Source organism: Triturus cristatus, chromosome 3_2, assembly GCF_964204655.1.
Source record: "Triturus cristatus chromosome 3_2, aTriCri1.1, whole genome shotgun sequence".
Taxonomy (NCBI): domain Eukaryota; kingdom Metazoa; phylum Chordata; class Amphibia; order Caudata; family Salamandridae; genus Triturus; species Triturus cristatus.
The window spans coordinates 262494519-262515663 of NC_140584.1; the positions used below are offsets into that span (position 1 = coordinate 262494519).

General features: G+C 45.6%; 1 protein-coding gene across 4 annotated transcripts in view; it reads left to right on the forward strand.

The window, feature by feature from the left end:
- LOC146857087 (lysosomal-associated transmembrane protein 5-like) overlaps window positions 1-18384 on the forward strand; it is a 153930-nt gene extending 135546 nt beyond the window's left edge. For all 4 annotated transcript variants that reach the window (XM_085647588.1, XM_085647589.1, XM_085647590.1 and 1 more), the window contains one exon: window positions 13979-18384. In XM_085647588.1, the coding sequence (XP_085503714.1) occupies window positions 13979-14050 (72 nt within the window). In that variant the 3' untranslated portion in view covers window positions 14051-18384. The remainder of the gene's footprint in view (window positions 1-13978) is intronic.
- Window positions 18385-21145: the final 2761 nt, after the last annotated feature.

Below are 21145 nucleotides of genomic sequence, written 5' to 3' on the forward strand. Positions count from 1 at the left end.
TTAATAGCTATTCTAATTTAATATAAATTATCTGGATATCTTTACTTTCAGAAAGTCTTTATAAAATGAATATTGTAGATGTAGAGGCAGCACTCCTCCGGATACTATTCCTGGTTGGCTTGTGCCTTTCTTTTTACACGCTTGCATCTGTGTGAATCTTAATTATTGGGTTTTACATATTTCGCTAACTTTTAGTTTTTCTTACACTTATGCTTTTCAGTAATTTTTTGCATGCAGGAGACAAGCCGAGTAGAGTAAAAAAGTAGTTACTTACCTGTACACTACGGTTCTCCAGTATTATCTTTCATAGATTCACATGCTTGTATCTTCCCCGTTGTCATGGTGGGAGTCTCACGGTAACAGAATGACCACAGCAGTATTAGAAAAAACTGCATAGCAAAATCCCATAGGGAATCATCTTATTTGGTAACCAAACCTCACCATTATTTGGTCCAAGACTCAGCCAATCGGCTGCCAGCCCTGACATCACACTCCCCAGCAGAGCCTTCCTGCCTCAGATTTCCAGCCCAGAGTGTGAGACTAGGATACATCTAGAGATAATGAGGTTCTGCCTGAGAAATGGGGAGGTGGGTGGGCCGCATGTGAATCTATGAAAAATAATACTGGAGAACCATAGTGTACAGGTAAGTAACTAGTTTTTTCTCCAGTATTCAATCTTTCATAGATTCACATGCTTGTATCAGAATAGCAAGCAGTCCTTATCCCAAACTGCATTTCCAGGATAGAACCCCCAATAAACAGTGGGCTCTGTTTCTTTGTATAGAATGTTAACATACATTACAGTTTTCAAAATAGATCAGAAAATCATTAGTTGAGAAGATATATAAATGTTTGTAATATGCAAAACAAAACATTTGCCTAAATATACATATAAATATATATTATATATACACATCCAATTATATTATAATAAATACCTTAATGAAATAGATGCCGTAGAACCGCCTGTCCCACTGCTGCGTCTTTTTTCCATGCTGTGTCCAGACAATAGTGTCTGGTGAAGGTGTGCACATTTCTCCATGTCGCAGCTCTGCAAATTTCCGGCAATGACACTCCTGTGAATAGAGCCGTAGAAGTTGCCATCTCTCTTGTGGAGTGCGCACGTACCTTGGCTTGTAAAGGTTTTCCAGCTTTAACATGACACAAGGAGATCGCCGAAGTTATCCACCTTGAAATACTGGATCTGGAGAGTGCCAAACCTTTCCTAGGGCCAGAAAAGGCTACAAAGAGTTGATTTGTTTTTCTGAACGATTTCGTCTTATCAATGTAAAATTTCAGACATTATATAATGTCCAAAGAGTGTAGAGCTCTTTCTGCAGATGATGAAGGGTCTTTAAAAAATGTAGGTAAAACCACCGGTTCATTCAGATGAAAGCTGGAGGGGACCTTAGGAATAAACTTTGGATTCGTTTTCAGAATAACTCTGTCTTGCCTGAATTGTAGAAATGGTTCTGTAATTGAGAAGGCTTGGATCTCGCTGACCCTTCTTGCCGACGTGAGCGCTAATAGTAACATGAGATAAATTGCAAATCCGCCTTATGTATTGGCTCAAATGGCAGTTTCATTAGCTGTGCAAGAACCGTATTAAGCTGCAAAGGAATTACTGGTCTTTGAACTGGAGGAAACATTCTGAAAAGTCCTTTGAGGAATTCTTTAATAACTCGTTGGGACCAAAGAGATGGTCGGTCAGAAACTCTTGTGTACCTTGAAATAGCAGCCAAATGTACTTTAATAGACATATGAGAGAGTCCAGATTTGGCCAACATTAACAGATATGGAAGAATTTGATCCGAAGAGACTTGAAAAGGATGTAGACCTTTAGATGCACACCAATGACAAAACCTTTTCCATTTAGCCGAATATGTTTTATTTGTAGAGATTGCTCGAGATCGTGACAGAATCTCCCGGCATTCTTGAGGGATATTCAACAGTTGGAACTCATGTTCGTGAGGTTCCATGCTGACAAGTTCAGTGATTTCAAATTTGGGTGCAGTATCTGGCCGCTGTTCATAGTGATTAGATCGTGCACTAATGGAAACTGTATCCTGGGTGTCACTGAGAGTTTGAGAAGTTCTGAGAACCACGCTTGTCTCGGCCATGCTGGGCCAACCAGAATCAGATGGCAGGGCTCTGATTTCATCTTTCTCAAGACCTTTGATATTAGAGGAAAGGGGGGAGATGCATACGCAAACATCCTTGTCCAACACATCTGTAGCGCATTGCCCCACAACCCTTTCTGTGCAAACCTGCTTGCAAAGTTTTTGCATTTTGAATTGTGGCGATCCGCGAACAGATCTAACTTTGGAGTGCCCCTTAGCTTGACTACTTTGAGAAGTTGCTTTTGGTTCAGTTCCCACTCGTGAGAAATCTTGGATGAACTGCTCAGAATATCTGCCCTTGTGTTGTCTACCCCTGCAACATGTTGTACTTGAAGTGAAATGTTGTGAATTAGAAGCCACTTCCAGATTTCTTGTGCTTGCTTTGACTCATGTTCGTGAGGTTCCATGCTGACAAGTTCAGCGATTTCAAATTTGGGTGCAGTATCTGGCCGCTGTTCATAGTGATTAGATCGTGCACTAATGGAAACTGTATCCTGGGTGTCACTGAGAGTTTGAGAAGTTCTGAGAACCACGCTTGTCTCGGCCATGCTGGGGTAACCAGAATCAGATGGCACGGCTCTGATTTCATCTTTCTCAAGACCTTTGATATTAGAGGAAAGGGGGGAAATGCATAGGCAAACATCCCTGTCCAACACATCTGTAGTGCATTGCCCCACAATCCTTTCTGTGCAAACCTGCTTGCAAAGGTCTTGCATTTTGAATTGTGGCGATCCGCGAACAGATCTAACTTTGGAGTGCCCCATAGCTTGAATACTTTGAGAAGTTGCTTTTGGTTCAGTTCCCACTCGTGAGAAATCTTGAACGATCTGCTCAGAATATCTGCCCTTGTGTTGTCTACCCCTGCAACATGTTGTACTTGAAGTGAAATGTTGTGGATTAGAAGCCACTTCCAGATTTCTTGTGCTTGCTTTGACAATATTTTGATTTTGTACCCCCTTGTTTTAGAAGGTAAAACATGGATGTTGAGCTGTCCGTCTTTACCAGTACTGTTGAACCGCGAATCCTGGGAAGAAATGCTTTTAGACCCAAGAAAATAGCCTTTAGTTCCAGCAAGTTGATGTGGAGCTGCGTTTCGCTCTTTGACCAGTGACCCTGAATTTCGAGCTCCTGCAGATGCGCTCCCCAACCTTGAAGCGAAGCATCTGTCATCATTACAAAACTGTAGTTCTGTGGTTCGAAAGTCAGTCCTTCCGCTAAATGATCTCTGATCTTCCACCATGTCAGGGCCTTTAGGATCTGAGGAGTGATAACTATTCGATCTTCGAAGGATCACCTGAGACTGAATCCATTGCTTGTCTAGCAGTTCTTGAATAGGTCTCATGTGTAGTCTGCAATTGGGAAGTAGGGGGATACAAGAGGACATCATCCCCAACAACGATTTGTAGGTTCTTACTGAAACGGACTTTTTTATTTGCAAATGCGACGTCAGCTTTATGATCTTTTGAATACGCTCCTCTGAAGGATAAGCCTTCGCCTCCTTTGTGCGAATTAGACCTCCCAGAAATTGAAGGGACTGCGATGGCATGAGATGTGATTTTTCTATGTTGACTCTGAGACCTAGGCGATTGAAAAGGTTCATGCACACTCGTAGAGAATGTTGGGCTTCTCTGAACGAACCACTTTTTATGAGCCAATCGTCTAGATAAGGTAACATTTGGTGACCTTGAAGTCTTAGATGTGCTGCTACTGGCACCATTCACTTTGTAGAAATTCTCGGCGCCGAATTTACACCGAAAGGCAATACTTTGAATTGATAATGGCGCCCCGCCACCATGAAGCGCAGAAATTTTCTGTGATTTATATGGATTGGGACATGAAAATAAGCATGTAAGAGGTCCAGGGATGCCAAATAATCTCCTTTGCCAATCAAAAGGAGTATTTCTTGCAGGGATAACATTCGAAAAGATTTCTTTTGGATGAATTTGTTCAGACCTCTCAGGTCCATTACCTGCCTCCATTTTGATGTGTCTTTTTTCTTTATTAGAAAGAAATGCGAATAAAAGCCTTTCCCTCGTTGAAGGTGCGGAACTTCTTCTATTGCTTCCTTTTGCAGAAGAGATAAAACTTCTTCTTTGAGGGCTGACAGATGTTCTTGTCTCCTGTGTATAGGAGGATGATTTGGAGGCTTTTGTATGAGCTCCAGGGTGTGGCCATGTTGAATCACATCCAAAACCCATCTGTCTGTTTTTATCGGCAGCCAAGCTGGATAAAATGAGGACAGGTAATGATTGCTGCTGTTTGAACAAGTGGCGGTGTCGTCGATTGGATTGTTGCGATTTGCCTCTCGCAGATGATCTCCCTCTGGACTGTTGTTGATAAGTGTTTGATGAACGAATTTGCTGATTATTTGAGTATTGGCGATATCCCTGCTGATTGTACGGCTGATATCTATTTGATTGAAAAGAAGATCTTTGCATGAATTGTCCTCTGGATCCTCTCCTCCGAAAGGACTGGAACCTGCCCTGCTGAAGAGATCCTAACGCACGCACTGTATCTGTGTCAGTTTTACTACTTTGGAGGGCATCATCCACATGTTTTCCAAAAAGGTTCTCCCCGTCAAATGGCATGTCCACTATTTTCGCTTGCACTTCTGGTCTAAAAGAAGTGGCTTTAAGCCATCCTTGTCTTCGTAGGGCCACTGCACCTGCCATTTGTCTGAACGCCACTGAAGACAAATCCATAGCGATGTCTATGGATTCCGAGGCCGCCCGAGCCCCATCCTGTAAAATAGCAGCCGTTTCTTCTTTCTTATCCTCTGGTAAATGAAATAGTAAGGGTGCTATATCAGACCACATCTGCCTATTGAATCTGCTGATGAGGGCTAACGCATTCGAGGCCTTTAAGGAAGACGCTACCATTACAGCAAAACGCTTCCCTACACCATCCATTCGCCTCCCTTCTTTATCCGGGGGAACTGCTGATGTAGCAACCGGATTTTTGGAGTGCCTTTGGGCGGCCTGCATCACCACAGACTCCGGTCGCGGAAGTCCAATTAAACAGGCCGGAGAAGATTCTGGGGCTCTATATTTCTTTTCTATCCGGGGGACTGAGGCAGCTACTGAAGCCGGGTTCCTCATTATTTTTAATCCTTCCTCCCAAATGTGAGCGATTATTGGTATAGACCTAATGGATTTCCGTGAATCCTCTTTGAAATCATAGAGGAAACACTCGGCTTCTTGTACTGGAAGCGGAAGCTCAAATCTTTTTGACGCTTTCTCCATGATATCATGGAAACCTCCTATGTCTTGTGGCGGAGAATTCGCCGGTGAAGGAGATGGAGACGGAGTAGTTGGAAGAATATATTGGTCCCATTCATCCCCAACCTGAGCATCCTGAAGAAGTACTCCTTCTTCCGGTTGATCCGCATCACTTTCCTCTAAATCGTCCCTAATTGTCACAATAGGAGGAGATTGAATTTTCTGAGTTGTACTCTTGGGAGAGGAATGAGGTGGTTGAACTTGAGCAGGCTTATCTGAAGTTTTTGACGCTTGAGTGTTAGTGGCAGGAAAACGTCGATAGTAATCATTTATCATAAGCCGCAAGTCAGTTACTAGGGAAATCGGCATTGAGATAGTGTCCTCTCTAAAATCAGGCTGAGGTTCTTCCTCCTCTTCGTAGTCATATGTGTGCTGAAATGACTCATATCTCCTTGAATCCTGTGCAGAACGATCTTGGAAATAGAAGACTTCCTGAACCTCCTGATATTCTTCATCGTCAGTCTCCTTGCGCTTAATTTGAAGTTGAGACGGGCTATATGCCTCTCCTGAAGACTCCAATTCCAGGAGATTAGATGGAGGAAGCGGAGAAATCTTTGTCCAGGCAGTAAAATCTGATGATTTCTTCTTCTTCTTCGTCGACGAGCCCGTCGACGATGGAATAGATTTTAAAGAGATTGTCTTTGCCTTGGGAGACTTAAAGGATGCCGTTGACGGAGCTCCCGTCGACGGAGATCTCGTCGACGTGGAAAGCTGAATGATCGTCGACGAAGTGGTCGCCGACGAAGTCATCGTCGACGGAGTCGTCGACGCTGTCGCTGACGATGGGGTCATCGACGAGGTCGAAACCAGCCTCCCCGTCGACGGGATTGTCGACGAGCCTTTCTTCGACGACGATGTCTTGGTCGTCGCCGTCGACGCAGCTGTCGCCATCGACGGTTTTATTGAAATCAAAGCCGGCGACGCCCCAATTTTCTTCGACGGAGCTGAGGAGACTTCTCTGGACTCTGTAGATTTTTTAAGAGGAGTATGAGGAAGTGAAGACGAAGAAGCCTCTTTGCCTTTTGTCTACTGCTTTTTAAGCTCTATGTTATCTTCAGAAGCAGAAGATTTCCTCTTTTTTGATGTTCTAGATTTCTCTTCAGAGTCAGATTCTGAAGTGACCTTCTTCTTTTGAAGCCACAACAGAAGCCGTGCCTCCCTGTCACGCAGGGTTTTCGCAGAAAAGGTTCTGCAATGCTTACAGTCTTTAGGTACATGTTTTGGGTGCAGACAATACAAGCAGTCCTTGTGGGGGTCTTCAGAAAACAATCTAGGTTTTCCACAGGATCTGCAGGGCCTGAATAGCCTCTTTTTAGAGCTTTCAGCCATAGTAAGCAAAAATATGAAGCACAGTACCTCAAATCCAGTAACAGAAAGAACTTCCAGATGAACAAGAGGTCAAAAGTGCACACAGGAACAAAACTGAGCAAGGCTCAGGGAGACTCCTCCTCACACGAAGGCGGTTGGAAATCTGAGGCAGGAAGGCTCTGCTGGGGAGTGTGATGTCAGGGCTGGCAGCCGATTGGCTGAGTCTTGGACCAAATAATGATGAGGTTTGGTTACCAAATAAGATGATTCCCTATGGGATTTTGCTATGCAGTTTTGTCTAATACTGCTGTGGTCATTCTGTTACCGTGAGACTCCCACTATGACGACGGGGAAGATACAAGCATGTGAATCTATGAAAGACTGAATACTGGAGAATTGGATAGAGTAAGTTTTTATGTGTGTTATGTGCCCAGTGAGGAGATATCTTTCATCATGCTTGCAGTATTGAACCAGAGGGCATTGAGTACAATTATCATGCAGGAAACCTTCCACTACAATGAGGAGGTATCTGTCATGACGTTTGTGCCCGATGGCACACCTCGAGTACAGTTTTCAAGCAGATAACCAACCACCCAATGCACTGAGCAGATCTGTTGCTTGACTTTTGTATGCATAGCCTACCTTCAGTATAATTTTAGGCAGACAACTGCCCAATTGTCATTTGCAAAATACGTGTATTTTTGTGAAAGTTATGCATATTAAAAATAAAAAAATACACAACTTCACTTACCTCTAATCTCCAGTCAATTTGTTCATCCGTTGCCTTCAAGTATGAATGGAGCAAGAGTGGGGTAGTGGGGGATATGGTCTACTGACTTATTTAGAGTTTCGGCAGGCGTCCAGGACTCCCCCGGTGGGGTGGGTGGAGATAGGAAGGTCATAACCTGTAACATTACTGCCCACTGTATTTAAAGCTCACCACATGCCTGGCAGCTTCTCTAAAGGCATTATAGGGTTGCTGCTGCCTTGTTTCATGCAACCGCTCATCAAACGTTTTTTTAAACAAACTCCCAAAACAAAAAACGAATTACCTTGATTCCTGGGAGTTTCCTCCCTGGGTAAAGGGTCATTTTGTTTTTTCTACCCGGAACCGCCTGCATTTTCCTGGTGGTCCTTAACCCCTTGCATGCCCGCCCCTTTCCCCGCCCAGTGCCGCGCCTTCCATTAGCGGGCGGAGTTCATGACGAGCTGGACTCGTCTTGGGCACAGCGCCACCGCAGCCCATGACGAGTCCAGCTCGTCATGGGCACTGAAGGGGTTAAAGGGAAAAAAGTATGTTGGAATGTCCTTTCTAAACAGGGCCGACATGTCCTTTGGGCCGCCTGTTCAAGGTTTCCACTGGTGGAGCCAGCCAGGGTTCTGCCAGCAGAAACATAATGATTCACCTGCCTCTAAATAGAGCAGCTGGATCATCAGTTTGGTGGACAGAATACTCTACTACCTTTGTAATTGCTCAAGATCGGTACTTATTCATAATGTAATGGGGACCCTTACTTCAACCTCTCATAGGCTGGGTTTTTGACCTGATCAGAGAATGGGGGTCTCAAACTCATCTGAGAAATTTCATAATGTATTTAACAAGTCATCAGCTCAATTTTATCTACTCGTTTTTCATCTATTATTTACAATAACATTAGTCTGCACATTACATCAAGTCACTTTCATAGAGTCCCAAATCATCAACTTTTAAAAATGAAAACATGAAAAGTAATACATTGCGTTTCATGGAGTATGGGCATCCTCTCACACCACTGAGCTATTGATGCTGCCTATAGTGCTGCTAATAGCACAATCACAACCATTGCTAATGATGCTAATAGTGCTACGCTATCCAGTAGTGCTAATAGCACAACCATACGAAATGCAACTATGACTAGAAGTACCAGTACTATTGGAGCCAGTACTGGTACCACACATCATGTACTACTACTGGGACTACTACTTTACCTATATCTAATATTTACTCCCACTGGTACTACTGTAACTCCCCATATTATCAGTATTATTAATAATATTATTAGTAAAAGTAAACTGCTGATGTACACTGTCTGAAATACCAGTAATATTGCTAATACTTTTATGTCAAAGTTTTATAATCATACTTCTTCCAGTGTGCTGTCAACTACTGATAGTACTGCAGTTGCCACTTCGACAAGTTTACTAACACTTTTAGTTCAAGGGCTAGTAAATCTTCCATTTTATATGTTTTCCCAAATTCAAAGTCTTAACATTTTGAATTATAAAGCCAATGTCATCAACTGCTAAAAAATCAGCATAGGACCAGAATATTGCTGTCAGAATGCCGTCTGACAAAAATATCGTGCCGTGAATATAATTTGCAAAAATATTGTCCCATAGGAGTAAATGAAAGAAAATATAAACCCAGTGATACATATTTTTGCAAACACTGTCTAGATCACAATGCTTATGTCAGATGATACAGTGCATACAGTATCCTGCTATGCAAGCAGAATACCAAGCAGCAGCAGCTCGTCCATAGGAGTAGCCATGTCCCCGCACCTTTTGGACATAAAGAGTGTCTGTCAGGCTGAGGAAAGGTCAGCTTGACAGACACTCTTTATTTTCAGGTCAGGCAGCCAGGAGCTAGACATGCACTAAATGTGCAGGTGCCTCACTGCCTGTGTTGAATTTTGCTGGGCTAAGGGTGTCATAGCTCCTGTGGGCATGACCTCCTCAGCTCGGCAAAGGCCCTCGAGGCCCTCCCCCTTGTGATGATAAGGAACATCAGTGATAGACTTGTACCTGGGTGCTTCCGTTTTAAGCCCTGAAGTGCCCTGGGCCGATTGTCTATCACTGACACCTTATCACAGAGTGGGGTGAGGTCAGCAGTCTCTCTTTGATGAAGAAGGGACTGCTGCCTCCCCTTATTGGCTGACCTAAGGCTAGCCAATGAGTGGAGGCAATAGGCCCCAAGGCTTCCCTCCCCGAGAGCTGCAGCAGGTAAGTGTTTTGTTTCAATTGACTGTTTGGTGCAGGGCTGTATGTATGAATGTATGTGTAATTGTGAGTGAGTGTTGTGCATGTGTGCCCCGTCCCTCTCTAAGTTGTACTTACCGTCCGCCGATACCAACATATGTATTCCACAGCTCAATTTCCTGCACATTTAGTGCGACTAAGAGACAAGAAACCTATCCTTTTGAGAGAAGAAAGGGTATTGTTCCATGTTACTGATGAGCCAGAAACAGTATAGTTTACTTGAATAGTCAGTCTAAGACATACATAAAAGTCAGAACCTGCTTTCAGTACGAAATATTTTTTTTTGTATTTTCACATTCACACAACCAACAAATGGAAATAATGTTATTTTCAATAACAAACATTGCAATAGGGGGGATATCCCACTTCCTCTCCTCAATCAATCAATCAATCACTGCATTTGTAAAGCGCGCTACATACCCGAGAGGGTCTCAAGGCGCTGGGGAGGGGGGGTGCTACTGGTCGAATAGCCAGGTCTTGAGGAGTCTTCTGAAGGCCAGCAGGTCCTGGGTCTGTCGTAGGATGGTGGGGAGAGTGTTCCAGGTCTTGGCGGCGAGGTAGGACAAGGATCTGCCGCCGGCGGTGGTTTTTCAGATGCGAGGGACTGTGGCGAGGGCGAGGTTGGCTGAGTGGAGGCTTCGGGTGGGAGTGTGGAAGCTGAGTCGGTTGTTGAGGTAGGTGGGTCCGGTGTTGTGCAGTGCTTTGTGTTGCGTGGATCAGGAGCTTGAAGGTGATCCTTTTGTTGACGGGGAGCCAGTGCAGGCCTCTCAGGTGGAGTGTGATGTGGCTGCATCAGGGGACGTCGAGGATGAGTCGGGCTGAGGCGTTCTGGATGCGTTGGAGTCATCTCAGGAGCTTGTTTGTAGTTCCTGAGTAGAGGGCGTTCCCGTAGTCGAGTCTGTTGGTGATGAGGGCCTGGGTAACGGTTTTTCTCGTGTCGAGGGGGATCCATTTGAAGATCCTGCGGAGCATACGGAGGGTGTTGAAGCAGGACGCGGAGACGGCGTTGACTTGCCTGGTCACGGAGAGAGTGGAGTCGAGGATGACCCCCAGGTTGCGTGCGTGGTCCATGGGTTCCGGGGCTGTGCCTAGTGACGTGGGCCACCAAGAGTCGTCCCAGGCTGATGGGGTGGGTTCGAGAATGAGGACCTCTGTCTTGTCTGAGTTCAGCTTCAGTCTGCTGTCCTTCATCCAGTCGGCTACGGCCTTCATTCCTCTGTGGAGGTTAGCTTTGGCGGTGTGGGGATCTTCGGTGAGGGATATTATCAGCTGGGTGTCGTCGGCGTAGGAGATGATGTTGAGGTTGTGTTGTCGTGCGACGTGGGCGAGGGGGGCCATGTAGATATTGAACAGCGTCGGGCTGAGGGAGGATCCCTGTGGGACGCCGCAGATGATCTCGGTGGTTTAGGAGCGGAAGGGTGGGAGGCGGACGCTCTGGGTTCTGCCAGAGAGGAAGGATGTGGTCCAGGCCAGGTCCTTCTCTTGGATACCGGCGTCATGGAGGCGTACTGATAGGGTGCGGTGGCAGACCGTGTCAAAGGCTGCTGATAGGTCCAGGAGGATGAGGGCGGCTGTTTCTCCTTTGTCCATCAAGGTCCGGATGTCGTCAGTGGCGGCGATGAGGGCGGTCTCGGTGCTGTGGTTGCTACGAAAACCGGATTGGGAAGGGTCCAGGATGTTGTTAACTTCGAGGTAGCGGGTCAGCTGTTTGTTGACAATCTTCTCGGTCACTTTTGCCGGGAAAGGGAGCAGGGAGATGGGCCGGAAGTTCTTGAGGTCCTTGGGGTCTGCCTTGGGCTTCTTCAGAAGGGCGTTGATCTCGGCGTGCTTCCAGCTTTCTGGGAAGGTTGCTGTCTCGAGAGAACAGTTGATTGTTTTCCGGAGGTGGGGCGCGATGGTTGCGCTGGCTTTGTTGAAGACGTGGTGAGGGCAGGGGTCCGATGGGGATCCAGAGTGGATGGAGTTCATGGTTTTGATGGGGGTCTTCGTCGCTGACGCTGGACCAGACGGTCAGGCGACTGGTGCGAGTGGTAGTGGCAGGGGTGGTGGACACGCTGGTGGGTGCGGGGGGGGTCGGAGTTGAAGCTGTCGTGGATGTCGGTGATCTTGCGGTGGAAGAAGGTGGCCAGGGAGTCGCACAGGTCTTGAGATGGCGGGATGTCGTTGGTGTTGGAGCTGGGGTTGGAGAGTTCTTTCACGATGCTGAAGAGCTCTTTGGTGTTGTGTGCGTTGTTGTCTAGGCGGTCCTTGAAGGCGGTCTTCTTGGCGGTCCTGATGAGTTGGTGGTGTCTGCGGGTGGCGCTCTTGAGGGCTGTGTGGTTGTCTGGTGTTCGGTCGTGGAGCCATTTCTTCTCCAGCTTCCGACAGGTGTGCTTGGAGATCCGGAGGTCCTCGGTGAACCAGGCGGCTTTCTTGTTGGTGTGGTTGGTTGTAGAGGTCTTGAGAGGGGCGAGGGTGTTGGTGCAGTCGTTGATCCACTGTGTGAGGTTGGTTGCGGCGGTGTCTGGGTCGGTGGGGTCAGTGGGTGGTCTCAGGGTGAGGGCGGTAGTCAGTTGGTCCTCGGTGACCTTGCCCCAGCAGCGGCGTGGTAGCTGTTGGGTGCGGTGGTGTGTGGTGGGTTTTCTGAAGGTGAAGTGGACGTATCTGTGGTCGGTCCAGTCCGGAGATATGGGGGCTTGCGGAGAAGATGGGGTCGAGTGTGTGTCCAGCGGCGTGAGTAGGTGTCGTTACGAGCTGTTTGAGTCCGAGGTTGGCGAGGTTGGCGATCAGGGCGGTGGAGTTGGCGTCGTTGTTGTTCTCGAGGTGGAAGTTCAGGTCCCCGAGGAGGATGTAGTCCGTGGAAGCGAGGGCGTGGGTGCTGATGAGGTCGGCGATGGTGTCACTAAACTGTGGGTGGGGTCCGGGAGGTCTGTAGATGAGAGTTCCTCTGAGGGTGGTGTTGGGGTCGGTGTGGATCTGGAAGTGCATGTGCTCGGCGGTGGTGAGGGTGTCATCGGTGTTCGTTGAGATTTTGATGGAGTCTTTGTGGATGATGGTGATTCCTCCTCCCACTCCCTTGGTGCGGTCTCTGCGGGAGATCTTGTAGCCCTGTGGGATGGCTATGGCGATGTCTGGATGCTGGTGAATCTGCAGTTCCGGCAGGTGAAAGGCCCCTGGGTGCGTTTCAGGGTGTCCCGGTAGCAGGGGTGGTCTCGTCTGGTGTTGAGTGCCTGGAGGGTGCTTGTTTCGTAGTGCAGTCTGGCGTTGCGGGGGGTGCGAGGTCCAGGGGTTCTGGCGCTGGGTGCGGTCCAGGCGCGGACGGGCGCTGTGGCCTCCATATGAGGGCAGAGGGAGGGAGGAGCAGCTGGGAGGTGGGAGCGGGCCAATGGGAGTGAAGGGGGCGGGGCCGCAGGGGCTCAGCGGCGGGGGAAAACCTGGGTAAATAACCCGGGGAAAAAACGGCGGGAAAAGACGGCAGGAGAGGGACAACAGAGCACAGGGGTACAGAAAGCAAAACACAGGGGCACAGAATGAAAAAACAAAGTGGCACAGAAAGCCAAGCGGAGGGGTACAGAATAAAAAAGGGAGCGAGCAGTCAGGCGGCAAAAGCGGCAACGGAGGTTCAACCCACAGGGGGCTGCGTGGCGGATGGGGGGAGCGACCTGCCTGGTGACAGGGTCAAAGGTCTCCTGATATTTTTTTAACCCTCAAGCCTTTGTCAAGTAACCGTCTGCTTCCTCTGAGTAAACGAATGTCCAAGGATATATATATTTTGTTTATTAAAATCATGGACATAGTAATCGTAAATTTAAAAACGTTTTTGATGCAGACTTTTAGTTGCCCATAAACACAGATTTGTATTAATTATACCCAGTGTGCATTTCCTTTGAAAATGTATTTACAATATTCTCACGATAAGGGGCATCACTCTTTTCACGATTTCCCATTTTTACCAAATCAATGTACTTTTGGAGTCTATATATTAAACTCTATAAATCAGAAAGTCAATAAGAACAAGCTGATGAGTGTGAGCCTCAATGAGGTTGTAGATATTGAAATGGGTCCATCAGTGAGAAACACTCGGTGAGTGAGGCACTCGGTGGGCTTGTCCGCTGTGAAAAGGAACAGTCACTGAGAAAAACAGTATGAGTTTGGCGCTCTATGAGTTTGTAGTCTACAGAGAGAGAAGGTACTGTCTCTAAAGCACAACATGAGTAAGTATGTACCAGAGTAGCAAGGACTGTGGCTAACCTCTTCACTCCTTTCTATCTGCAGATCCTCCTGCCCTCATACGAAGAAGCTATCAAGAACTCCAAGGTCCTGCCGCCGCCATACTCCCAGGCGTGAAGGATCCCAACCATGAGCCTGGCGCAAGCAGAGTTCCTCTCCTCACTGTGCCACTATATACTGCTGTCTTACCTCACTGCACATTTGCTATTTTTATGCACAGAAGTGACAAGGTGTCTTATCAAGCTTCTTGAGGTGACCACCTCCTAGTTCCTCTTCCAGCCTAGGGGAAGCCACTTTCAAGAGCTGGTTCAGAGTTTCATGGTCCCACGACTTTCACTTGTAGGTGAATGGCCATTGTCATTGCAGCCTGGCTCGGCGGTTCTTAGCAGTGTGCTCCTGAAGTCTCTTGATGTATGCAGGATGTTGCATGATTGCCCGCGGCTGGCCTGCTAGTTATTGGTGCCTTTGAAAAGAGTGCCACTTGCACTGTACAGCTATCATTAAGACGCAGTCGTTTGTAATGCTCATATGTTATTATTCAGTTAACATATTCTGCCTACGCCTAAACGCTGTGTGATGGAGGGTCTTTTAAAATTTCCTATTTGTATTTGGAATATCCAGCTTAGCTTTTTTCTTTTTAATCTTAGTTATGTTTCTTTGACAGTACAGATGTTGCATAAGACTGCCACTGCACTGCAGCTAAGGCAGAAAAGTTTATTTTCTTACCACGCCCAGGGCCCTGATTTAGCAGTCAGGTTGGTATGAGGGTAGCGACTGTGCCACCAAGGAAGCTAACGTGGTTGGTAAGGTTGTGAAACCTTACGGCTCACAAATCCGGATACATTTTTTTAACTATGCTGGCTCAAGTACATACCTATTTTTATATACAATTTTAAATGGTATGGCTGCCCCTACAACAGAGGGACTGGCAACTCTTGTCAGCCATCCACCCTATCTCGTGCTGTGAAGCCGTAGCCACCAGACTGAGATTCGGGATCTTGCCCAAAAAACTGCCATCCTCCCCAAAACACATCCTAGAAGTTTCCCTGCCAGCCTACAACATAATTCAACAATTTCTTCAGGACATATACGTCCCCCCGCTGCTGTTGCAGCCATCCTAACACTACTCCTTCCCCTCTCAGCCAAAGCACTGGCTGTCCTCCTCAGCACCTCCCAGAGGCTCATGGGAGGGTGCGGCCATCTTCTCTCGATCTCCAACTGTCGGATGTCTAGTCCAGGCACATCCTGGAACAGGAAATTGAAATCACTGTGCTTGAAGTAACTGTGGCTGCGGTTTGTAGCTATTTGTGCATGCACAGGTCGTCATTCGCACAACCTAGCAGTTACACAAACTAGCAGAGAACCTGGAGCACACCCGTGTGATCTTGATAGAGGTAGTAGCAATTGGAGTGATTTCTTTCCTTCCTTTTTATGCACTGTGCCGTAAAGGGGAAGAGTTTCCTGGCAGGTAGGCTCCTTGTGCAGAGGACAAATAATGAGAAGGAAAGGTCACCGGAGTTGCTGTCTAGTAATACTGTTGTTGCAGCTTCAGTCTTTCTAGCTCTAAATTAGACGGTGTCTGTGACTTGTTGGCATGAACTTGAAGTCCCCTTAACGGACAACTCCATTATTGACTTCCACAGTACAAAGTCTCGGAATGAACGCCAGGGGTGTGCTGGGATAGATAATGATATTGTTTTCCTTCACCCCCATACAGGCTAGGTGAGTTGTAAAGTATAGTCCTAAAGCCATCATGAGTGGTATGTCTTTTGGATACTGACAACCAGCGTTAATCCTTCCGTAAAGTGCTGGGTGATGGCATACAACGCGAAGGAGGCAATGCTTCTATTCAGACGATGGATGGGAACTGGGGTCAGACTAATCAACGGTGGCTTATATTAATTCAATTATTCCATCCATTGCTTTTTTGCTTTTCTCACTGAGATGCCCTTAGGGTGTTCCCAGATGTGGTTCCTGTATCTCACAGTGATAGGGTCCCAAACTGCACCTCCCAGATGGCGGCCCAAAATGACTGAAAATAGTCGAAGGTTGCTGTGTTTCCCTTCAGAGTGGACTGGCCTGGCAGTTCGGGCTTGTCTATTCCTACTGAAGTGGGGCCCAGACTGATTTCCATATGGTTGGCCCCCACTGTAGTTACAGAGTGAGAAAATAACCAATTAACTTTAATTCAATCCAGATTAATTACCAGCAGCCAGGATTAATTCAGATAGCATATCCATATCTTTTTTCAATTTGTCTCAGCAAGTATGCCCTGCTCTGTTGTTTTTTAACTCACACCCAGTAACGCAGTATAGCAGAGTGCATGATTGTAACCTAAGATCGCTTTCGATCAGTGGTTCCCAAACTTTCTGGAACCACTACACACTTTTCAAGACAACAACATTTTGTGACTAGCCTACCTTTCATGGAGACATGGGTGGGGGGGGATTTTGACTTTTTTTAAATGCAACTAAAGCATTGTATGGTAGCGTATTGTCATTTAAGGCAGCACATTTCCATTGAAATGGTCACTAAATTCGAACAGACATACAGTTTTACTGTAAAACTATACAGCACATGAATCATAATTTCTGGAAAGAGGGTTTCTGTGAATTTTCATAATTTTCATATCACCAAGTAAAGTGTCTTGATTTGTTTAAATTTTAATAAAATCTCTGTTTCCAGAACACTTCAGTTACAAAAAATGTGGTTCATTTTTGCTTTTCTAACTGCTGAATGTATACAGTTTATTTACATGTACTTACATTTCGTTGTGTGTTGCAAACAGGGTAAAATATTAGGAAGCAAGGAACCATGAGACTGCCTGTTTGGTCAAAGTCGTCGCCATGACTTTGCCATCAATCGAATTTCTATCTCAGTAGCACACCTGCCACTAAAATGTTTTGAATAGGTGGACTTACTCAACCAAGCCAAATACTCCTGCCTTGGTGGGAGAGATGGGCAGCCTGACAGGCAGTGTTAGAGGTATGGGTCATTCCCCTTTCAGATGCAACCAAGTAGAACAAGAAAAGCCACCTCTTCATTCAGTGGCACTGGCAAGGGGAAATGTAGAGAAGGTGGGTACCTGGCTTGGATGTTTTGGTGTGTCTATCCACCCTTTTCCCTGATTCTCAAAGTCTGAGCTTGTCAAGTCAATACTGCAACTGCAACATGTGTCCATGATGCCCATTCCTCCTCATGAGACTGAAGGTCCTGCCATTTCTACGAACCAAGTGGAGCGGTCAAGTTGTACATCCTGGTCCCAGCTCAATACAGTGGCCAGCACGGCGCCTGAGGAAATGTAACTTCAACACTTCAACATCATGGGAGACTACAGGAGCATTCTATAAAAAATCAGAACCATTTAGATACCAACCTAGATACATTAAAGTAGAAAAGCATTTGACATTGGTGCAGTACCAAAGGATTGTATCTGTTATCTTCCCAACAACATCAGCTGTTGCCATACCTTGTGTCACTTGCCAAATCAGGTCTGAAATATAGTGTAATAAGGGTTAATGTTCTTGTTTTCCGAAGTTTTAGATGTGCTTATTAACTGATGTTGCACTGAATTATTGAGTAGTTCCTCAAGAGCTCATCCAGACCTTCCCTCTAACAAGGAAACCACTGGTGCTAAGTATGGTTTTGTCTGCACTGATGGGCCCTGTGTTTGAGCTGGTCCACAAAACAGAGAGCAAGTTTCTCTCCTACAAATCTGCACTGTTGCTCACCTTTACATCTTCCAGGTTGGTGGGGAAAATGTAAGCCCTAGCTGTAAAAGAAAAGTACTAATCATATGAACATAGCTATGGTGCCAATGGACTTTTACTATAGCAAATTCTTGATTTTGAAGTCTTTCGTCCCAAATTCAATAACTACTGCCAAAAGAACATTAGACTTTGGGTCAAGCTTTACCTCAGTAGGACCAAGAGCCGCTACTCATGGGACTAGCTGTTTGTTGATTTTGGTCGAGGTAATAAGGGTGAACCCTTAATTTAACAGGACATTGTGAGGTGGATCTTAGCTTTCTTTGTTTCGTCATTTTGCTTCCACCATAAAAATACCATCAATGCTATTTTTTAGAAGGAGGAACAGGCATATTGGGGGTTCGTAACCCTGTCCTAGTGGACATCATGTGGGATATGCCTTCAGTTCTACAGTGGCTGCTTACACCAGGTTTTTTCCGCTTGACCTTCCATTCTTCTTGTTGTATTTGTGATTCTATTGTAATTTTATATGCATTGCCAACATAGTAGGTGTATACATTGTTCAGGTGCCTCTTTGACAGAGAACTTGTTTGACTGTAAAGCTATAAATATTAAAAAACGTAAAACACAAATATGTAATCTCACTTTACTGTGCATAATAACAATAATAATAATAATAAATTGCTCCTAATCTAGTTTTTCCATTTCCAAGCATTGTAAATAAAAGGTGTTGAATTGCCCAAATTTTAAGCCTCAAAAGGATGATAAATCCCCAGTGGCAGTGTTATGTTACGCATTTTGGGGGTCCTGGACAAAAAATATTTGTGGGGCTCCTATTCGAACAGCTCTGAATTTTATTTCCCATTTTCTGTTAATTCGGGACCGATGATGTTGAACAATATTGAATGATATGTAAAAGAATGAGACAGAAAAGTAGACATAAGTGTGGAAGAGTGACAGTTCAGTTTCCCAGGGAACTCTTGGTGGGTGGGGGCCCTGGCCAATTACCCGCTTTCCCCATGCCTTAAAACACCTCTGCCTAGTGGCAGTGCCGCCCACTGCGCAGTGGAATGGAACATTTTCATGAAGTGAAATTACAGGCCAGAGAGCTGAAGTGAACAAAACATCAATGCTGCCTTTGTACTTCATGTTTAGAATGAATGGCTACTATTTATGGAAAGTGGCACACCCATTTGGAATGCGCCTTTTGTGCACTGCAAATGTGCGAGTCCGCTTTACTTGACGACACTGGCTCCGAATCGACAGGACAGCGGTGTAGGGCAAGGTCGCTGTCCGAGCACAAGCGCAATGGCGCATCCTGCACTTTGGCCTCCATGGGTTTCAACACAGCTGCCATTCACATGCTTCTTTGGACCCCATAATTGTTGTGGGTAAATGGTGAGGTCATGCTGAGGGCCACATCACCTGTATGGTTATGAAAGCGCTTGTCCCTAAGCAGCCTCTAAAGGTTCTGTCCAGGAAAATGTAAAGGAATAGATTCCTAAGAGGTGGGCATGAAATACTGTGGGGCTTATTTATGAGCCCCTTGCAACACTTTTGTGCTGCCGTTGTTTCACTTTTCGTGATGCAGCGGCTGCGTAAATAATGCACCACATTGTGCCATATTTATAAAAGAGATGCATTTAGGCAGATGTGTCACTTTGGAAACCCCTGCACCATATTATACCTGCGTCAGGTACAATGTATGCAGGGTGGGCGTTCCCCCGCAAGAAAGCCTCATAGAAGTGATGTAGTAAAATCTATCAGATTTCACTGCGCACTTCTAGGATGCCACTGCTTCAAAACCTTACGCCTGTCTCATAGCAGGCATAGGGATGACGCAGTACATTAGGTATAGGCCTCCCCCATGCATTGCTGGAGTTGCATCATGCTTATGACAACTCCAGCAATGTGTGTGTTTTAAACTGTCAGATACGTCAAGATTCCTGACACATTTGTGACATGGAGCGGCGTACAGAAAATACGGTGAAAGAAGGGCACAGTTAAAAGTGTTGCGTCACTGTTTTATTGCAGCGATTTGGCACTTTTTATAAATGAGGCCCTGTATACCAATGGTCATGCTTTTTGTTATCCTTATTGAGACAAGGCGAGAAGGGAACTTATCTGACCACTCCCTGCTTTACAGCTTAGCACACAGAATATCATAGACGTAATATCGTCTGACAGAAATATTGTGTCCTAAATATATTTTATCAAAATATCGCTCCATTGAAGTTAATAAGAGACCATCAATCTACACCCATTGGGAATATTTTGTTAATTATATAGTAATACACTATATTTCTCTCAAATTCTATATATATTGCTAACTATATTGTGATATACAACACTTAGACAGTCAAACTACGTCACGAAGGCGAGCAGGTAGCCAGTGCCCGATGCATCCATCCCTCAGTGAACGAACAAAAACTACAAAAAGCAAACATGACTGTTAAGTCATTTCTGTTCATGTCGCTGCATTCAAAGCAAGCCAAAGCAAAGACTGTGTCATGGGTACCAAAGTGCAAGTATGGATAGCTTCAGCTGCTGTCTCTGGTGACCCCTAGTTGATCTCCATTCCTGCACCTGTCACACTCCCGGCGCTCAAGCGCAGATTTTGTGCAGGGGGTACACATGTTTGCGTTCTTCAGTTTGCAAGAGCTTAGCACATTTTTTATATGCACACATACTTTATGTGAATTGACTCATGCGCAAAACAAGTGCTTTTTTCTGCTTTTTTGGCTTTAAAAGCCAAAAAAGCAGAGATAAAACTAGCGCCCTATCAGCAACAGGGTGCTAACACGCAAATTTGCATGTTAGCACCCTTCTACTCTACGCTTCCCCTTGCATCTCTAATGAGATGCAAAGGGGGCGTTCCAGAGTAAAATAATAGGAGAAATGTATCAAGGATATCGCTAACCCTGTTAGAGATAAAAAAAAGCAGCTCTAACCGCGGTTAACGCTGCTTTTTTACGTCTGGTATTTTTCTGACTTAGCCATGATATCCTATGTAAGGTGGATATTATGGCTAAGTATGCCTATCCCTATCAGCAAGCTATCGCCAAACCTTGTGGGATTATCGCTGTATTTCCAGCGATAATCTCACAATTGGCAGCTTGCGCTTTGAATTTTATCATTTTGAAGATAAGCGTTGCTGATAGCACGCTATCTCCGCAATAAAATTCAGAGTTGGCCTGCGATAATTATCGATAATCAAAGGAGGAGGGATCACTAGTTACTGGCACCAGGGTTCAGGTGGTTGTCTCTGGTATAGGTAAAAAACCCTCAATCACGTCAAGAGTATGTTGGGGCGGTATATCTTGATTCTCCGCCGTTAAATACGTGATAGCATCATCATTGGGTTGATTCCATGCATCCTCCGCCCGGAGGGAACCACTGAGTTTTCCAGCAGTGATCAGGGAAAAAAATGATAAAATAAAAAAGTGAGGAGTGCTCAAGTGAGTGATAAAAAGGAGTTGTTCCTCATGCTACCTATAAAAAACTT